General features: G+C 34.3%; 1 protein-coding gene across 2 annotated transcripts in view; it reads right to left on the bottom strand.

Moving 5' to 3' along the window:
• The window catches only part of TOX3 (TOX high mobility group box family member 3), a 49833-nt gene that overhangs the window by 13855 nt on the left and 17222 nt on the right, over window positions 1–18756 (bottom strand). For both annotated transcript variants that reach the window (XM_074211332.1, XM_074211333.1), the window contains exon 3: window positions 1166–1435. In XM_074211332.1, the coding sequence (XP_074067433.1) occupies window positions 1166–1435 (270 nt within the window). The remainder of the gene's footprint in view (window positions 1–1165; window positions 1436–18756) is intronic.

The raw sequence follows: 18756 nt of genomic DNA, 5'->3' as shown, positions 1-18756 counted from the left end.
ATTTGAATCCCAAGCTTTAACACAGAACTTGGTATACAACAATAACTTAATAAGCATTGTTTTTTTCCCCTTTTCTATTGATCAACAAGTAAGGTTCAATCTAAGGGATGTTTGATCATGATTATAGAACTCTATAACTATTGTCAGATTTGTTTGGTTTTATTTAAAAGTTTTTTCTTCCTTTAAATTTGCTGTTGTTATTTTGTGGCTGTTTTGTGGTTGTCTTAAGCCATCAGGTTTAAGTGATAGGAGGAAAAGGAAAGAGGTTTAGGTTGTGAAATGGAAATGATGGAAAAATATGAGATATCAATTTTTAAAAAGAAGATTATTTAAAGCCAAGTTAAACTGCACTAAGATTTTTGGAACATCTTGAAGAAAAGATATTCGCAAAGTAAGAAGTTTAAAAATTATTATTTACTAAGTGATAAATATCCAAAAAAGAACACACACTGCTTTCAAATGCACTGTTTAGAACTTCAAATGCCCATATTGGTGAAAAAAATTAGATTCAGACACTCCTAGTACTGAATGGAATCTTAAATTTTACCTGTTTTTTCAGTCAATTTTCAACTATGTGAGCCCCATTTGGGATTTTCTTGGCACAAATAATGGAGTGGTTTGCTATTTCCTTTTTCGGTTCATTTTACATATGAGGAAACTGAAGCCAATAGGATTGACTTGCCCAGGGTCACACAGTTAGTAAGCATCTGAGGCAGGCTTTCTACTCATGAAGATAAGTCTTCCTGACTCCAGGTCCAACACTCTAGCTTCTGTGACACCTATCTGCTCTTAAATGTCCTCTAGAATATATCTTTCATTTCATATTTAGAAAAACTAAGGCCCAGAGACATCAAAGTCTCATAACTAGATAATCCCAGGGGCAAGAGTAAAACCAGGGTTTCCTGACTCCCGGTACAAGAGTCTTTTTCTCCAAAATTAAAAAAAATAACAACTGAAAATTTATGTAGCTTTCTAAATCCATTGATCCCTTATAGGTGTTAACTTCTTAACTTCTCTACAATAGATAAAATAGGATTTCACAGGATAACATCAAGAATGAAATTTACAAAGGTGATCATACTCTACACATAATCAATGATGCAGATTGAACATTGTCATCAGGTAAAGGATAATCCAGTAACTAAAATGATAATGCCAAACTTACTCTGTTTGACTCATCTGCATCTTCTTCGTTGATAGAACTTGATGGGGAAGGAGTTGCTGATTTGCTTGCAGGAGGTGAAGGAGATGTGTGAGGCATAGAAGTACCCCCTAAATTTAAGCCCAGCTGAGCACTGAGTTGAGATTGGTTAATAGTTGTGAGCTGGGCAGCAGGCATAATTCCAGAACGAGCAGCATCCGTCATATGGACAATAGACCTCATGATCAAGGAGTGATCTTGGCGATATGGAGACACTTGGGTATGACCATGATCCTTCAAGAAAGGAGCAAATAAAAGCATATTGATTTTCTGCAATATCAAATTATTTCCTTTGTTAAAATTTTCTCAGTTCTGAATTTTTGAACACATTTTACCAGTTCCAATATGTTTTTAAACCTGTTTTAAAATATATGTAAGAATACCTTCCCATAAACTTTAAATAAACAATCTGCAAAAACAAAAAGACAGAGAAGCCAGATCTCATTTATTTCATTGAGGAACTACCTAAATTACTTCTGGGAGCAATGCCTTTTATTTTACCTCAAAAAAGGAAAAGTAGCAAATCATAAATGAGTTTTTGATTCATTGGGGGACTAGGACAGTTTCACAAAAGTCAGACATCTTTAGAGAAATAGTTCTGATCTATCGAAGATTTAAATGCTTGTCTTGAATTGAGGTGATTCTCAATGCAACCTCGTTGGAGGAAAAATAAGTATTCAGGACCCCCAACAGTAGAGGCCAGACCAGACAAAGCCATAGCGCACAAAAGCATCAACTCATGGGAAGACATATTTCAAAAGCCTTGAAAGGATGAAGGGAATGCCACTGTCGGCTTGATATGAAGATACTGGCATGCTTCTTCTTAAAGAATGTATAGCCTTGTAGGTCCTGGTAGGATCTCTTATATATGACACAACTAGGACTTTTAATCCTGCTTTGATTCTGAGTTACATTTTTCCTCAAAGCTTTATATTCATGCAATGTCTTATCACAGGATTAAGGAATTAGAGCTAAAAAAGACCTTAGAAGTCATCTGGTCCAACTCCCTCATTTTGCACAGGAGGAAACTGAGGCCTATATAGATTAAAAGACTTAACCAAGGTCATGCAAATATTTAATGATGGAAGACAAATTTAAAACCAGATCTTCCAACTCACAATGCAGCACTGATGCTGCCTCTTCATATTACCTAAGGGGGATAATAAGGAAGGCCTGCGGTCAAGCAAATAGAGAAGCAGAATTCTCCCTTGATAATTTGGAGCTTTAGAAGAGTCCAGTTACCACTTATGCCTCCTTTTCTCCAATTTTTCCCACTCCTACCTATACATGTATGTATGTATTCCACCTATATTTCTGTATTCCAGCTTTACTACTCAAAATTATTATTATGGCTTCATTATGCTATTCATAAACACTCTAGTAGGCAGAGTGATAGTATTCTGCCCTTATCAGCAAGCTTCTAATTCTTCAGCATGCCTATCCCATCAATAATAATTTTTAGAACCAATCTGGTCTTTTAATTTATCAAGATTATTAAAACACGGTTATTCAGGGAAATATAAAAACAGGCTCAAAACAGGATCATAAGCATATATTTATAACCATCATAGTCATATTGAAACCTATCCTACACAGAAGTTCTGGAATTTACAGTCATTACAAAACATAAAACTATCTGCATACTTATTAGGTAGTTGGCTAATTATCTTCTTTCCATTAATACTGGCAAATGCACAATAGGTTTTATACCTATTAAACTGTCAATAAGTCATTTTCTTATTTCTTGTCTATACATGACATTGATATCACTACTATAATCCATATCATAATAGACTATAATATGAAGAAAATATTAATCTCAAGTAAAATGACAGTAGATAGAATAACTTAAAGTAAATCTTCACCATGCTAACAGAATAAAAATTTCAATGATCCTTTGTAATAACAAGAATTGCTAATGTTAATCAAGGCATATAAAATGCACATATTATTTCACTGGATTTTCAAAAAAACCTGAAATACTGGAAAAACTGGTACCCTTGTCATAATCTTATAGTTAATGGGATTGTAGATTTAGAACTGTAACAGCTTTTGTAAACTATGTAGTACAGTACCATCATTTCACAGAAGAAACTAGAGAGGGGAGGGGGAGGGAAAGTGACCTACCCACATTCACACTAGTAATCAACATCGGAATTGGGATTTGAATCTACATTCTCTGATTCCAGAGTTAGTATTCTTTTCATCACCTAGTGAGGGCTTGCATAAAGTCATATAATTAGCAAGTCTCAAAAGCAAGATTCAAATACCAGTCTTATAACATATAAGTATAATGTCATTAGAAGGTAAAGTGTTTTGAAAACCATCTGGAGATGGAGAGTTAGATCAGTTTTTCACAGAAGATGGTCCTATACCATAAAAAAGGGCCTCATTACAAATAACACCTGAAAATACTATCCTTACCTGGCAAGGAAAATTAAGTTGGTAATAAATAAGAGTGTGTTGGAGGGACATATAGTTTCATTCTGAGTTTATTCTTTTCCTAGTTCTCCTTTCCTCATTGGTGTACTTTAATTTAAAGAAATAAAACTAATTTTAAAAGCAAGTATAGTCTCTTCTTATTTTTAAAACTTTTCAAAGTTCAATTAGAATATGATAGTAATTATTCAAGTTATTTATCAGGAGTCCTCAGGTACTCTAGTTCAATAACCTATGGTAAATTTATACAGAAATATAACATATTCGTTGTGTATCATTTTCCATAGTGGGATTCTCTCCTATCATAGTTCATCTAATTATGTCATTGCTATAAATTTAAATTCAGAACAAAAATAGATCAAATTAAAATATCAAGGTCCAATTTCCATTACATTATAATTTCCAACCTAGAAAATTTTATTATATAAAATCATGCCTATAAAAGTAAATGAGAATTTAAATACCCTTCTCATTCTTAAAAGTTTAGAAAGCAAAATGACTTTAGCTATGCATTGATTTCCCATATGAAAAGGAAAATTCTCCTCATATACTTATTTAAACAATCTGCATAATATTTCACAATTAATCTCCTTGTATTCACCAGACAAGAAAGTGGATCAGGTAAACTTTCTTTCAATCCTAGTTTCATAAAAATTAAGGGACAAATTTAAGGAAACAAAAGTACTTTTCTCCAAGGACTTTTGGACATGTCATCTTCCTAAGAAGGAAATACAAGCTTCTTTATTATTTTATTGATATTTTCAAAAAATATTTAAAATTTTATCTATATATTTTGTTTTTTATATTAACTTCATTTCTGAATGTACCCCTCCCTTCCACATTCCCTGTAGAGTCAATAATCCTTTCCTTGTGTCAAAGAATAAAAAAAGGGAGGGAAAACAATTCAATAAAACTAAGCAAATTAGCCAAGTTTGATAGTAGAATGTTCCACACCCATAATCCCACCCTGGAAGAAGGAAGAGGGTTCAGTTTCCCATCTCTTCTCTTGGGTCATACTTAGTCATTATTATTATTATTATTATTATGTTACATTTGGTTTACTTTTTCAATTACTGGTTTTAGTAATCTTGGGGTTTCAATTATTGGTTTTAGTTATCTTGTTTTTTGTTTTTTTTTAGTAATCTTGTATATTATTTCCCTTGCTCTGTTTACTTCCCTCTGCATCAGTTTCTATGAATCTTCCTGGGTCTCTTTGAAGTGATCATTCATGGATAATCTGGAAATCTGTTTTGCAAAACTATATATGTATGAATTAGGTTTATTTTTTCTTGACTTCTGGGATGGGGAGGGAAGAAGAGAGAGGAAGAGAATTTGCAGCTAAAAAATTAACTATGTGCTTTAATTTTTAAAACCTGATAACCTTTTTTATTTCTTATACCATAGCAATAATATTCAATTGCATTTATGTATCTGATTTAGCCATTTCTTCTAATCAGAGGCCATTACTCTGTTTCTACAGCTTCTTATTACAAAAAGTGCCACTATGATTATTTTGTATATGGAACTTTTCTTTCTCTTCTTGATCTGCTTTGTGTATATTGCCTTGCATTAGCAGCACAGAGTCAAAGGAATGGAAATTTTAGAAAACTGTGACTTCTAAACACAATTAACTACTAAATCACCAGTAAACACATATCCAAGCAGCAACCTCATACATGTTTCATAAAATAACAGGCACCAATATCTGCATAATGATTTAACACTGAATCATAAAATCTTTTGAAACACTCCTCTGCATCTTATATGAAAGGCAGATCTCTCAGGCATTATATCTGGAAAAAGATCTAAGTAAAAAGTGGACAACAATCTACTTTCCCATTCTGGTATGGGGAGATTTTATTCCTGGTCTGAGGAGTCCCACTTAGTGTCTTTTCTTTTCCTCGGTAAAGCACATTAGGGGTGTAGGATGTATTCCAGGAAGATTAGTGCCTCTGTGTTGAGGGCTGCTGAGTCCTTTTCAGGACTGCCTTCCACCTTTGATATCCACCTGAGTCACTTGGTTCCAAGAAGCTATAGCATGCACGGTGGCTACACCTTGGTAAACTGTTTAAACAGATGGAATAAATAAAGTTGAGGGTATAACTGGGGGATCTCAAACTCATTAGTGAGTTGGGGGGTCTACCCCAAGCATGTGAAGTCTTCCATTGGCAGAATAGGCACATGAGAACAATTCATTCCAATGGTCATGAAGGCAGCTAAAACAGGTATTGTGAAATGCTTAGAGCTTGGTTAGACATTGAAGATGCCAAGTCATCCACTACATCTAGAGCTATCACCAGTTGTCTTGCCTCTATCTTGCCACTGCACAGTGATGACTTTGAAAGATAAAATGAGACTTACAACCGTGCAACACTGCTTTACTTAGATCCAATTTGCACATGAATCAAAAAACATCATGCAAACCATTTTTATCATTCCTATCTCAAAGTCCCGTGGTGACAGGCAAGTGACAAAATAAAAGGTTTGGATACACTGGGCGCTGTAGTCATAACCCTGTACAAGGGTAACCCAGGCCATCAGGTCATCTCCTCACTGAAAGCAGCAGTAGGTAGCCCCCTGGGTGTCTGAATAGTTCAACAGTCCTGTTAAGGAACACAATGCTCATCCCCTGGTGCAAGGAAGTTGTAGTCTATTTAACAACCCTGGCTTGATTACCACCACAGGTGGGAATCCCAACCTGTGGTGGAAACACAAAAAAAATGTATAAAAACTTCATCAAAGAAGACTCCACTCAACCTCACTGCATGGAATGTGTACACATTTATAGATAACACAAGATCCTATAGACCTGAAAGATGAACAGCTCTTGTTGCAAGAGAACTCAGCAAACATCATATTCAAATAGCAGCCCTGAGTAAACAAGAGTGGCAAATGAAGGCCATATTACTTAAGTTGGAATTGGGTACATGCTTTTCTGGAGTGGCCACACTGAAGAGGAGCATCGTGAAGCTAGAGTAGGTTATGAAATCAAAACTAATCTAGTCAACAAGCCTGAATGCCTATCAAAATTCCTATCAAAAGGAGTGAATAACAGGCTCATAAAAATATTTCCACTTGAAAGAAAACTCCATGCCATCATCATCAGTGTCTATACTCCCTCCAAGATGGACCCTGATAAAGTCAAAGGAAAATTTTATGAAGACCAGGAGAGATCTTTATTATCAATGTACCAAAAGAGGATGAGCTTATAATTCCTGGATGCATGCTCACAACAAATATTGGCATCTATTAGACTATGTGACTGCAAGAAGAGACAGATAAGATGTGAGACTGATGATGACTATGTGCAGCACAGAGTGCTGGACTGATCACAGATCCATCCTCTTCAAGCTAAATATTCACATTCAACCAAAGAAGTGGCCCTGAGGCAAAATGACTACTAGAAAATTAATGTCAAGAGATTAGAGTGTTTCTAAGAGAAGGAATACTTTGGTGCTAACTTGGAAGGAAAGTTGAGCCAACATACAGTTGGCAACAGTGGAACAGAAAAAGAGTTTTCAGAAATTTGGCATACAGCCCTGCATTTGCTCAGATGAGTCAGAACATTTGCAAATATCAAGATTGGTTAGATGAAAATGGTGGGAAAATACAGAAGCTGCTAAATGAAAAAATGAGAACTCAATAGGGGTTAACAGCAAGATAATTCATCCATGTCTATGAAGGTAGCATTTAATACCATAAAAAGTAAAGTACAAATGAAGCTTAGAGGGATTTAGGACTCTTGGTTCAGTAAGAAGGCGTAAGAAATTCAGCTTTATGCCAGAAAACAATCCAAAGTTCTTTTATGATATTCTGAAGACTATTTATGAGCCAGAGACCTATGATACATTTTAACCACTCAGTGAAGATGGCACTACATTGATTAGTGATAGGGACATGATCCTAGAGAGATGGACTGAACCATAGACCATCATTACTCAATGCAGAAGCCATCGACTGTTTAATTCAATTTAAAGTCAATCTGACCCTAGTTGAAGCTCCAAGAAGATGTTTTGAATGTCATTAGGCTCCTTTTATGTAGCAAAGCTCCTGATGCTGATTATATTCCAGCTAAGATTTACAAGGGGGAGGGCGCTCCAATGCTCATACAACATCTGACTGGAATTTTCCAAGTTATATGGCATGAAGTGAGTATCCCCCAAGAATTCAAGGATACCTCCATTGTCTATCTCTATAAAGATAAAGGGAATGGATTGCTTCTCTTTTAGTCAGGGCTGGTAAGATTCTTGTCAGAATCCTCCTCAATAGACTGATCCTTCACCTGGAAGGTGAAGAGCCAGTGTGAGAGCCTCAACTAAGAGCCAGTGTGGCTTTAGAAAGGGTCAAGGAATATTGACATGGTGTTTGCTGCCCCATAGCTCCAGGAAAAATGCAAGAACAGAACAGAGATCTATATTCAACATTTGTAGATCTGACCAAAGCATTTGATACCATCAGTCACAAGGGCTTATGGAAAATTACGTCAAAATTTGGTTGACCAGAGAAGTTCATCAGTATTGTACATCAACTTCTTGACAGTGTGCTTGTCCATATTCTAGATAGTGGATGGTGCTTCGGTGATTTCCTGGTCACCAATGGAGTGAAACAAGGCTTTGTTCTTGTTCCCATGCTATTTTAGCAAGATTTTTTTCATTGAGATTATCACTCTTTCACTAAAGATGAACACAGCATCAAAGTCAGCTATTGCGTTGCTGATAAATTCTTCAACAAGTCAAGAGTAAAGTGGATGGATTGTAGGTGCATGATCTTCTGTTTGCAGATGATTGTCAATGCTGCCTCTGAAGCTAAGGTACAACAAAGTATGGATCGATTCTCTGCTGCTTATGCCAATTTTGCTCTAACAATTAACCCAAGAAAAACCAGGTGCTCCATCAGCCAGCACCACACCATCCATATGTTGAACTATTTATCTCAGCAAATGAAGAAGTTTTGAATACTGTGGATAAGTTCACTTATCTTGGCAATGGACTTTCCAGGGAGGTAAATTTGATAATGACGTTGACACACACATTGTCAGAGCTAGCTCAGTATTTCGGAGGCTCCGAAAAAAAGTATGTGAGAGAAGAGGTTATTGGACCAAACAGTAGATCTACAGAGCTGTTATGCTGACCTCATTGTGGTATGCCTCTGAAACCTGGGCAGTCTACCAGTGCCATGTCAGGAAACTGAATCACTTCCATTTAAATTGTCTTAGGAAAATTCTAAAGATCACCTGGCAGGAGAAGATACCAGACACTGAGGTCCTTTCACAAGCTAAACTTCCAAGTATTCAAATATTACTACAGAGAGTGCTGCTACAATGAGCTTCCCATGTTATTCGAATGCCAAGTGTAAGTTTACCTAAAAGACTATTTTATGGATAACTCACATGGGCAAGGGTTCAAAGGATGTCTGAGGAAAAGTTACTGAGACATCCTCTGGTCTCTCTCAAGGACTTTGGGAATTGATTGTGCAGCATGGGAGACAATAGTACAGGATCTCCCAGCATGGCATACCCTCATCAGAGAGGGTGCCATGCTCTAAGAACAAGGCAGAATTGAAGCATCAAAAAGGAAACACTAAGATATGTTAAATTTAGAGTAACCTCCTTGATGTTCACATGGACAATTTGTGGCCAACCTGTGGTAAAGCATTCCAAGGTTGTATTGATCTGATCAGCAACAGTAGAACACATTATAACTCATCTTTAACATAATGATATCATTTTTTTGACATTTTTGATATTGAAGGACAACAACCAATCAACCAAAGCACTCTACCAATACCAATAATAATAACAACAATTGGGTGCAAAAAAAAGAAGATGGAATATCTATCAAAAAAATAAAGGAAAAAGAAATTTGTAGAGGGATTAAAGACATTTTTATGTACCAAGAGGTTCTAGATTTTTATGATCATTAAGTTCAGAAGAAATAGTCACCAGAGGACAATTAAACCTCTACTTGGCAATTAAACCTCTTCCACATCCTCAGTCTATCCCATTACTAAACGTGGGAACCAAAATTAGCCTTCGCCTTTTTCTCTGATCTCCAAAACTCAAGTGATCACAAAGATATCCTGTTTTGCTCTTGATACAAAATTGTTCTCCTTCCTATTAAAGTCAGGTGATCTTTATTGAAGTTTGGAGAAATTCAGAGAGGGCAGGGATGGTTGACTGAAGAAAAATCTTGCCCCACCTATAGTATTTCCCAAACACTCATTTGAGAAATGAGTAAATGGGCACTCATCTGGTCAGTCATGGGATCAGTCTTTAAAAAATATGAAACAATAGTGATTAAAATAGGAAAATAAAAAGAACCAAGAGTCATGGAAAAACATATGAAAATAGAAAAATATAAGCTTTATGTCAGGAAAATTTTTTTAACAATTACAGTTGTTCATAAACAGTAAGGGGCGCCTAGGAGGTCTTCAAACAGGAACTGGATGGACACCAATCTGAAAGATTGTAACAAGGGTACTTCTTTGGGGTTCTGGGCTGGTTGTGCCTTGCCAAAGTCACTCAAGTAATTTCACAGGGGTGATTCAAACCATGGCATTTTTGATTCAACAGACAGTGCTCTTTATATTGAACCAAAGACAATGGAGGAAGAGGGATATAAAACAAAAGATACTACTAGATCTCAGTTATCAGGGCAATCAGTATCTGAAACTCTAAGGTAAGCATTAGATTATAGTAGTTAGAGAAAAGGGAATCACTTATTGTTCACCAGAAAGGCTGCTCTTGAACCTAGAATATTCAAGTTCCATCAATCTCTTTTGCTCTCTTTTTTATCAATCTATTTGTCATTAGAGTCAAAAAATAAACTTGTCTACCCTTATGATTCATGTTTTTTACAATCATGATCTGACTTTTGTCCCATACCTCATAAGCAGCTGGAACAAGAATCTCATTCCTGCTCATGATGTCTTAAGAGAGGAACAGTTGTAAAGTGTCAACACAAAACTATTATGAGCATAGAAATGTGCAGGGAGAGTAGGCAAGAGGCTGAGTTGGTAACATTCTGTCACAAGAGAACCTAAACTCCCTCAGTTTCTAATTCTAACTCCTGAACAAGGAAACTAGTGTCATACTCTGAGCTGACCCGTGGATTCAAAAAAGAACTTGGCCTGTTTATTGATTGTTATAGCTTATTGCCTCTTGAGTATGTCCTTCCAGTTCCATTAACCTTTGAAGCTATTTTATCTTTATTAAGTTTTATAGAAAAAGAATTAACTCTTTATTTAATGCTTACTGTAATATACGTGGTAAACCCTTTAAAACTCCCATTGGTTCACATGTCTGTTTATTTAAGAGCACCTTCCCATGAAATTTTTGTGGCTCACTCTTGGGTTAGTCTTATCAAAGTTATACTGGCCATAGTTTCTGGAAGCCATTCAAAAAATCTCTTAAGGCAATCAGCATATTAAAGTTTTCTTTTTGTTTGACATTGAATTTTTAATTTCATTAAAGAAAATATTTGCTAAAAATAAAAACAGAAGAGATAATTGAAATTTATTTTTTAAAAACTTAATAGTTATAACCAAGAAAGCAGCTTTCTATAAAAATCTTTACACATATGTTACATGAAAGAGATCTTAAACACCATTAATTTTAAAAAGCCAGAAAATCAAAATATTATTTACAAATTACTGTAACACTTGTTATTTTAGATGAGAGTGGTTTTACTGAAAGTAAATTTTCTTGATTCATGCTGACCCCCAAATCTAATTTTATATATGTCTACAAACTCTTTGAATCTACACAAACTTATTCTGTTTTACTTTAAATTGGGGCATTTGATTTCTTAATTTGAAATACTTAAAGGCTAATTAATAAATCTTAAAAAAGGGCAAATATCTATTTAGGCTTTCCTTTGTTTAAACTCTAATATATTATTACATTAGCATGACATTCAGAAGTTTACCAGTATACTTTTTCATAGAAAATATCTACTTTCCCTTAATATATTATTTTTTATCAATAAGGAAACATTCTCAAATCTAACAATGATCATAAATGCTCTCTTTTCCTTTTAGTTTTCCCTAATCATTTCTACTGATTTTCTCTATTATTTTTTACTTCAAGAAAATTCATCAATTATTTCAGTTTGAAGTTATTTAGCAATTTAACTATTCTTTCTCTCAATCCTAATGACTTGTTATCATTTTCATCTATTATGAAACAGAACTATTGTTAGTTATTTACTGCTTCCTTATCTTCAAAGATGCTTTCTTCAGAAAGTTATTTTAGTAATAGCCAATAATATTATTCAAATAGAACTTTAAGGACTGAAAAGCACTATATTATCTCACTATATCATCACAATTATCAATCAATTAATAAATATCCTAAGGCCTAAGAACTGGGAATTCAAAACAGAAGCAAAATACAATCCCTGCCCTCAAAGAGCTCACAACATGAAAACAAATATAAATAGAGCAAGTTAAACAAGATAAATCAGTGATTAACAAGGAAGATACTCGAATGTCAAACAGAGCATTGTGTCTTTGATGTTCAAGGAAAAAGAGAACAACTGGAGTCTATCGAGTGAAAAAGTGACATGGTCAGACTTGCACTGCAAGAAAAATCACATTGGTGACTGAATGGAGAATAGGTTGGAGTAGGGCAAGACAGGAGGCAGACCTTAAATTCTTAAGAATCTTAGAGAGTTGCATACAAAACTGAAAAAAAAAGGTAAATGACTTGCTTAGGATAACACAGTCAATATGTATCAAGGTAAAAAAAAATAGTCAACTGGACCTTCCTTTCCTTTTCCCCCCACCTCCAACATGCATGTATCTGACTACTGAACTATTACATTTTTTTATTTTTAAAATTGAGTTTAATGAATACCAAACACAATATTTCCATATACAAACTTGAACAGAAAAAGACAATATATATAAAAATGAAAATCTCTATTGCTTACAGCTTGCTTTTAAAATATATACAAATAATTCAACATTAATTTAAAATACTTTAAAAGGTACCCTTGTTAACTGTTTTCTTGATTTCCTTCAATTTCTTCCATATATTTTTTAAAAAGTGTTTCAATATATTTTCTTTATTGTTTGCTCTTTTTTGTTGTTTTTTTTCCTAGTCTCTTCCCTACTTCCCCCTTCTCTATGAAGCTTCCCCTTTCCCTACATAAAGAAAAACAAAGTACAATCAGGTATGTCTTGAAGCTACCTTGACCTAGTTAGAAAGTATTTGTCATTAATTTGTTTGTCATTTGATTTCTTATTCTGTTTATTGTCTAGAAATTTAAGAAATGATTACGAAAATGTGATTAATATGGATTAAACTTTAAAGTGTCTTATTCTTAAATGTTTACCAAGAAATTTCTGACTAAAAAAAAGACAAGCAAAAAAGATCATTTGCCAAACCCAAATATTTGCACTTATTTTTATAACCATTGCCAGTTTAATAGGCTTGAGACAGAACTACAGAATTATCTCAGTTTGTTTCTTTAGTTATTATCCTTTGACCATTTATCTACTGAAGAATAGCTATCATTTTCACATATTTGAATCATTTACTTGCTTATCTTGGATATCAGTCCATAATCAAAGAGGTTTGTTGCAAATCCATCTCCCTGCCCCCCACCCCCACCAGTTAACTTTCCCTTCTAATTATACTAATTTTGATATATACAACTTTTTCAATTTTATAGAAAGAAAATTATTTGGGGGTGGAGCCAAGATGATGGAGTGAAGGCAGGAAATCCAGAAGCTCTCCGCCAGACCACTCGAAATGGCTTTAAATTATGACTCTAATCAAATTCTAGAGTAGCAGAACCCACAGAAAGACTGAGAGAAACAATTTTCCAGCCCATGACAACTTGGAAGATTTCCCAGGCCCTGCTGATCTTGCAATTCTAGAATAACCCATGGGATTCCTGAGTCCCTGGGAGCACCAGGGTCCATGGTAGTGGGGACTGTTTCCAGCTCTCACAGCACAGAGATTGTCAAGGACAACTTGGAAGGTCAGTAGGAAAACTCTACCACATCAGAGTGAGCACAAAGTCCAGTCCAGTGCAGGTCTCAGGGCAGCTGCCAGTGTAGCCCCAGACCAAGGAACCATAGGCAGGCCTGTGAAGCCACCCAACAGCTGCTTCCAGTGTGTTCAGCCCACTTATGGTAAGGGCATCCGAGGGAACTGCAGAGGTCTCTCCACTATCCCTAGGGCAGGCTTTCCAATGTAATTTAAATAGCTTGATAGTGCTGCCTTTCTCTTTTTATTGATCTCAGTATATTCTTGTTTGTTATTAGTTGTGATTGAACTATCTTTGCTTAGATAATTTGCCTTATTTTCTGAACTGATTGTTTTAAAAATCTGGTGATAAAGTTTAGTATACAGTATATTTGGCAACAAGTTACATAAATAGAAACTTTTATAAGGTTATATATTTTTATGTCTAATATAATTCAATTAAATGTCAATTAAGTGCCTAGTATGTGTAAAGTACCAAGCTGGATACAAAGACAAATCAAAAAATAATTCTGGACATCTAAAGCAGCTTATAATCTATGGAGGATTGTGAGGGAATGCAAGAATAAAGAAAAGTAGACAATGGAGAAAATTAGACAACAATTCATGGTATCAGGAAAGGTTTCCTGTAGGAGATAGTACATGAACTAAGCTTTGAAAGAACCCAGGGATTCTACGAGGTAGAAACAAAAGGCAAATTCAAGTCTTTGTAAAATCATGGAAGTAATAAATGTAGCCCTGCTTTTAGATAACAGAAAAAAATGATGGTTAGGCTAAAACAAAAGTACATGAGAGAAAATAATACAAACTGGAAATACCGAATTAGATTACAAAGAGGTTTTTAAATGCCATGTTGAGATGGTTGCATTTTTTCCTGGGAGCAATGAGAAAAACTGAAGATGCTTGAGCAGGCAAATGACATTGTGTGCCTCATACTTTGAAATGTTAATTTGACAGCTGTGTAGAGCCTTGATTGGAGATAGAGATTAAAGTCAGGAGTCCAACTAGGAATCTGTTGCAATAGTCTAATTGAGAGGTGAAAGGATCTGAACTAGGGTATTATCTCTATGATAAGAAAGAAGGGAATGAATTTTAAAAAATGTGAAAGAGAGATAGACAAGACTTGCCACATACCTTGAAATGGCAATAGAAAAAAGGGAAAAATTAATGCTTATACCAAGGTGGTGAACCTGGGGAAGATACTGGAAGGTAGTGGCCTTAAAAGATGCAAAGAATTTTAAAGAAAGGACAATTTGGGTGAGATGGGGTTTGAGTTCAGTATTGGTTATACTGAGTTTGAAATGTCTATAGCATATCTCCCTAAAGCTATCCAAAGGCAGTTGGTGATACATTTCTGAAACTCAGAAGACATATTAGCGTTATATATGTAGATATAGTAGTCATCTCCACACAAAAGATAACTGAGTTTATGGGAGTTAATGATATTACAAAGAGAGGGTTTTAGAGGATTTTTTAATTTTTTAATTTTTTTTTGAGATGTTTTAGCCATCCTTAGAACTTAGCCAAACCTTAGAATTCGGGCATTAATGAGTAGTTTTACACAAAGATAGGGACTCAAAACTTTTATTCTTCTCTCAGACATACTCCACACTCTAATTATAAGTGTCTACTACGTCTACTTAGTAGTAGTAAATTTCTTAATTATTATGCATAGGATTATAAACAACAATAAGGCAAGAAAGTGGGATTCAGAGATAGGATTAGGACCTGTGATTTCATTGGCATAGGAAATTCTTTGTTGATTTGACTTTATGTTCTCCCCTGGGGATTAGTCTTCTTGTTGCTGATTCTGGAGTTTCTACCTTTCTTTGGTCCAGTAGGATACAATTGTTTTAAATTTGGGGAGATTAGGTTGGTTGTGCAAATTAGAAAAGAGTTCTCATATAACAGTCATAATAGAAGGATATGACAATACTTATTGAGATTAATCAGATAATGAGGGCACTACTAGTGAGGAGAAAATGTATAGAAAATGAGATTCAAGAAATTTGTAACTTCTCTCACTTTAAGAAATATTTATTTATAGAGTATTCATAGAGTATTCATAGAGTATTCATGTCCAGCATCTGTGCTAAGTATTATGAGGATAAAAAATTTAATATGTGATCCCTACCTATAAATCTGTATATTGAAGGTTCATAATTTCTATTTTCTTTTAGCTTCCAGGGCAGTTCAAATTATAGATGATAGTTTTGTCTAAGAAATCCTTTTTTTTTCCATTTTTTCATTTATTTCAGGGAGACTTTTATTAATATCTATAATATTCATTGAAATTTATTTCCCAAATGTTGTATGACATCAAAATCCATGACTTTAAAGAATTTTAAGATTAGTTATAGTAATGTAATTAAATTTTAAGTCAATGAAAAATATATATATGATAGTTCCCTTCTCTGTTTCTTCTGAGTCCAATTTAATTTAGGTTTAAAATCATTACTGTTTTGCATGTCTACTAAATGCTTGACTTTGCTTCATGCATAGTCACCACTGAAGTATTGTGCCTCTATTTTTTTTCCCTACCAGAAACTGGAGATGGAAAATTTTTCGTGAAGGCCCTTTATTAAAGAAATTCTTTACTTTTCTGGACTTTAGCAGAGAGCACATTTGCTGATCTTTCAAGGGTATAGTATAGGACCTGCCTTGTTTAATCTCTCTCATTTTTTAAATACATATTGGCACTCATTTAAATGTATTTTAGTTTGACTACTTCTTGAATTGATTTTTATAATAATCATCATTAGGTAAAATATATATTCTCTATATGATCTATTTATACTTTGAATTTATGATTCTAGAATTATTAAACAATGGCAATGTCTTTGATAATAAATTATAGCATTCTATTAGACCACAAACAATCTAGAAAATGTCACAGATGGAGTTGGACAAGGCTAATATAGCTTTTATAAATCAATATTACTTTGCAAGTTGAAGTAGGGTCTATATGAGTACTAATAGGTAGGGATTAATAAATTTAGTCATTCAGGAGAATTTTAGTGACATTCAGACATGTAAAAATAATATGGTCCACCTCTATTAATTTATAGATGTGGTGACAAGCTTACATATGTTAAGTGAGTTATTCTGGGTTATCTAATGGATTAGTATCAGGGCTAAGACTAGAATATAATTTCAGTTATATTACAATCCAGTATTCTTTCCAGTGGATTACATTATTACTCACTGGGTAAATTTTCCTTGAGTTATAAAAACTGAGAGGCTACAAACTATATGAATACATGAAGCTGAGAAAACCTGGGTTCATCATTCACATTTTATAGATACAATTTTGTATATCTGGATATGTCACTTAACCACACTGATTTAAGAAAATATAAGCTGGAGATGGAAGCAAATTCCTCCTTTTGGAATTGTCTATATTAATGAAATCACAGTCCCTATCAAGTGCTGTTCTTAAAAAATAATTACTCAGCATAAGTTTATTAATATATGGATACAAAAAATCATTTGAATTAGAAGATTGATGTTTACCACAAAGTAAATAAATCTATACCAGTTTTCTGGAAAATAATCCCTCCTGAGGAAATAAACTCTTTCCTTCATAATGAAAAATATATAATAAAAATTTAGCCTTTGTTTAGTAGCCCCTTATAAAATCATTCTCACACATAATTTTACATCACTATGGTGTCAATTCATGTTTTAACCCATCAAAATTATGTCCCAAATGATTATCTTTCATACTTTCTACTGTTGAATCCATTCTTGTAACTTGACACATTTTACTGTTTTCCCCTTATTTTACATTGTTGGGAGCTCATAAGGTAGAATGCAAATGTAATCAACAAGCTGGATATCACTATACTTACTATTACACTATACACTACACTACTAAAATAAGATTTATTCTTTCATATGGTTACTTTTCATATGACACGAGATCACTCAGTAGGCAATGGCTTTTCCAAACAATTTCAAAGTCCATTTTTCTCTAGAGTATTTTATATAAATTTAGATAAAATCATGTTCTAATACATTCATTTTCAGTCTCTAATCAATTTGAAGGCTGGAATTGGTTTCAGGAGGGAAAAAAGTTTTTCCCAACATTAAAATACAGATTTTTCAATAGTGGTTTAATTATCAGTTTAGATTTATGTTCAACACTTCAAGACATCAGACCTCTATTAATATCTGTTAAGTACAAAGTGCAGTGCTTGACACTTAGAATTCAAAGACAAAAATAAAAAATACCTGTCCTCAAGTAGTTTATATTCTACATGGAAGATGCAATATGTACAGAGATAATGAAATGAAAAGTAGTATGGATGGAGGAGGAAGAGAAAAAAGGGAGAGGGGGGGAGAGAGAAAGAGGGATAGAGAGAAAGAGGGAGGGAGGGAGGGAGAGAGAGAGAGAGAGAGAGAGAGAGAGAGAGAGAGAGAGAGAGAGCTGGAAACTGAGAGAAGGAAAATAGGAAGTATATGTGTCAGGAAAGGCATCTCATGCAGGAAATACCACTTCAGCTGCATTTATATTTTGAAGCATCTAGGAATTCTACTAGGTGGAAATTAAAAGCGACTACTTTCTAGATATGGGTAGAAAGCTATCAAATAGTTTATTTTATAATTCACCTATGTGGATGGCAGATAGAGGCCTGATCTTTGATTTTAAGACATGAGTTTACATATGACCACTGGCAAATCAATTAACCTCTTGGTGCCCAGGGAAAATTATTATCTAAGATTATAAATAAGCAAGGAGTTGTTCTCTTGCTAATAGAATGTGAGCTCCCTGAGGACAGGAACTTGTCAGGTTTTTTTGACTTTGTATCCCAAAAGCTGCCCAGAACATAGTGCATGCTTTAAAATATTTTGTTCATTGATTTACAAGTTTCAGAGTAGAGGGAATTCTCGTACACAGTTGAAATCATAGAACAAATCCAATACCAAATAAACAAAAACAGAGCCTCAGTATTACTTCTATAGACTTGCCTATACCTCACAATATTTGACTAGGATAATTAAGAGTTGAGGTATGCTTTCTTTTAGAAGAGAAGCAAAGTAAATATTTCATAGCTATCATAAAATTTTGAAGCTTAAAGTAATAACTTAGCTCAATGCTCTCTTTGTGCCCATGAAGAACAAA

This window comes from Macrotis lagotis, chromosome 1 (genome assembly GCF_037893015.1).
Source record: "Macrotis lagotis isolate mMagLag1 chromosome 1, bilby.v1.9.chrom.fasta, whole genome shotgun sequence".
NCBI lineage: Eukaryota > Metazoa > Chordata > Mammalia > Peramelemorphia > Peramelidae > Macrotis > Macrotis lagotis.
Note: the sequence above shows the minus strand (reverse complement) of the source record. Positions and strands in the feature narration are given on the sequence as shown.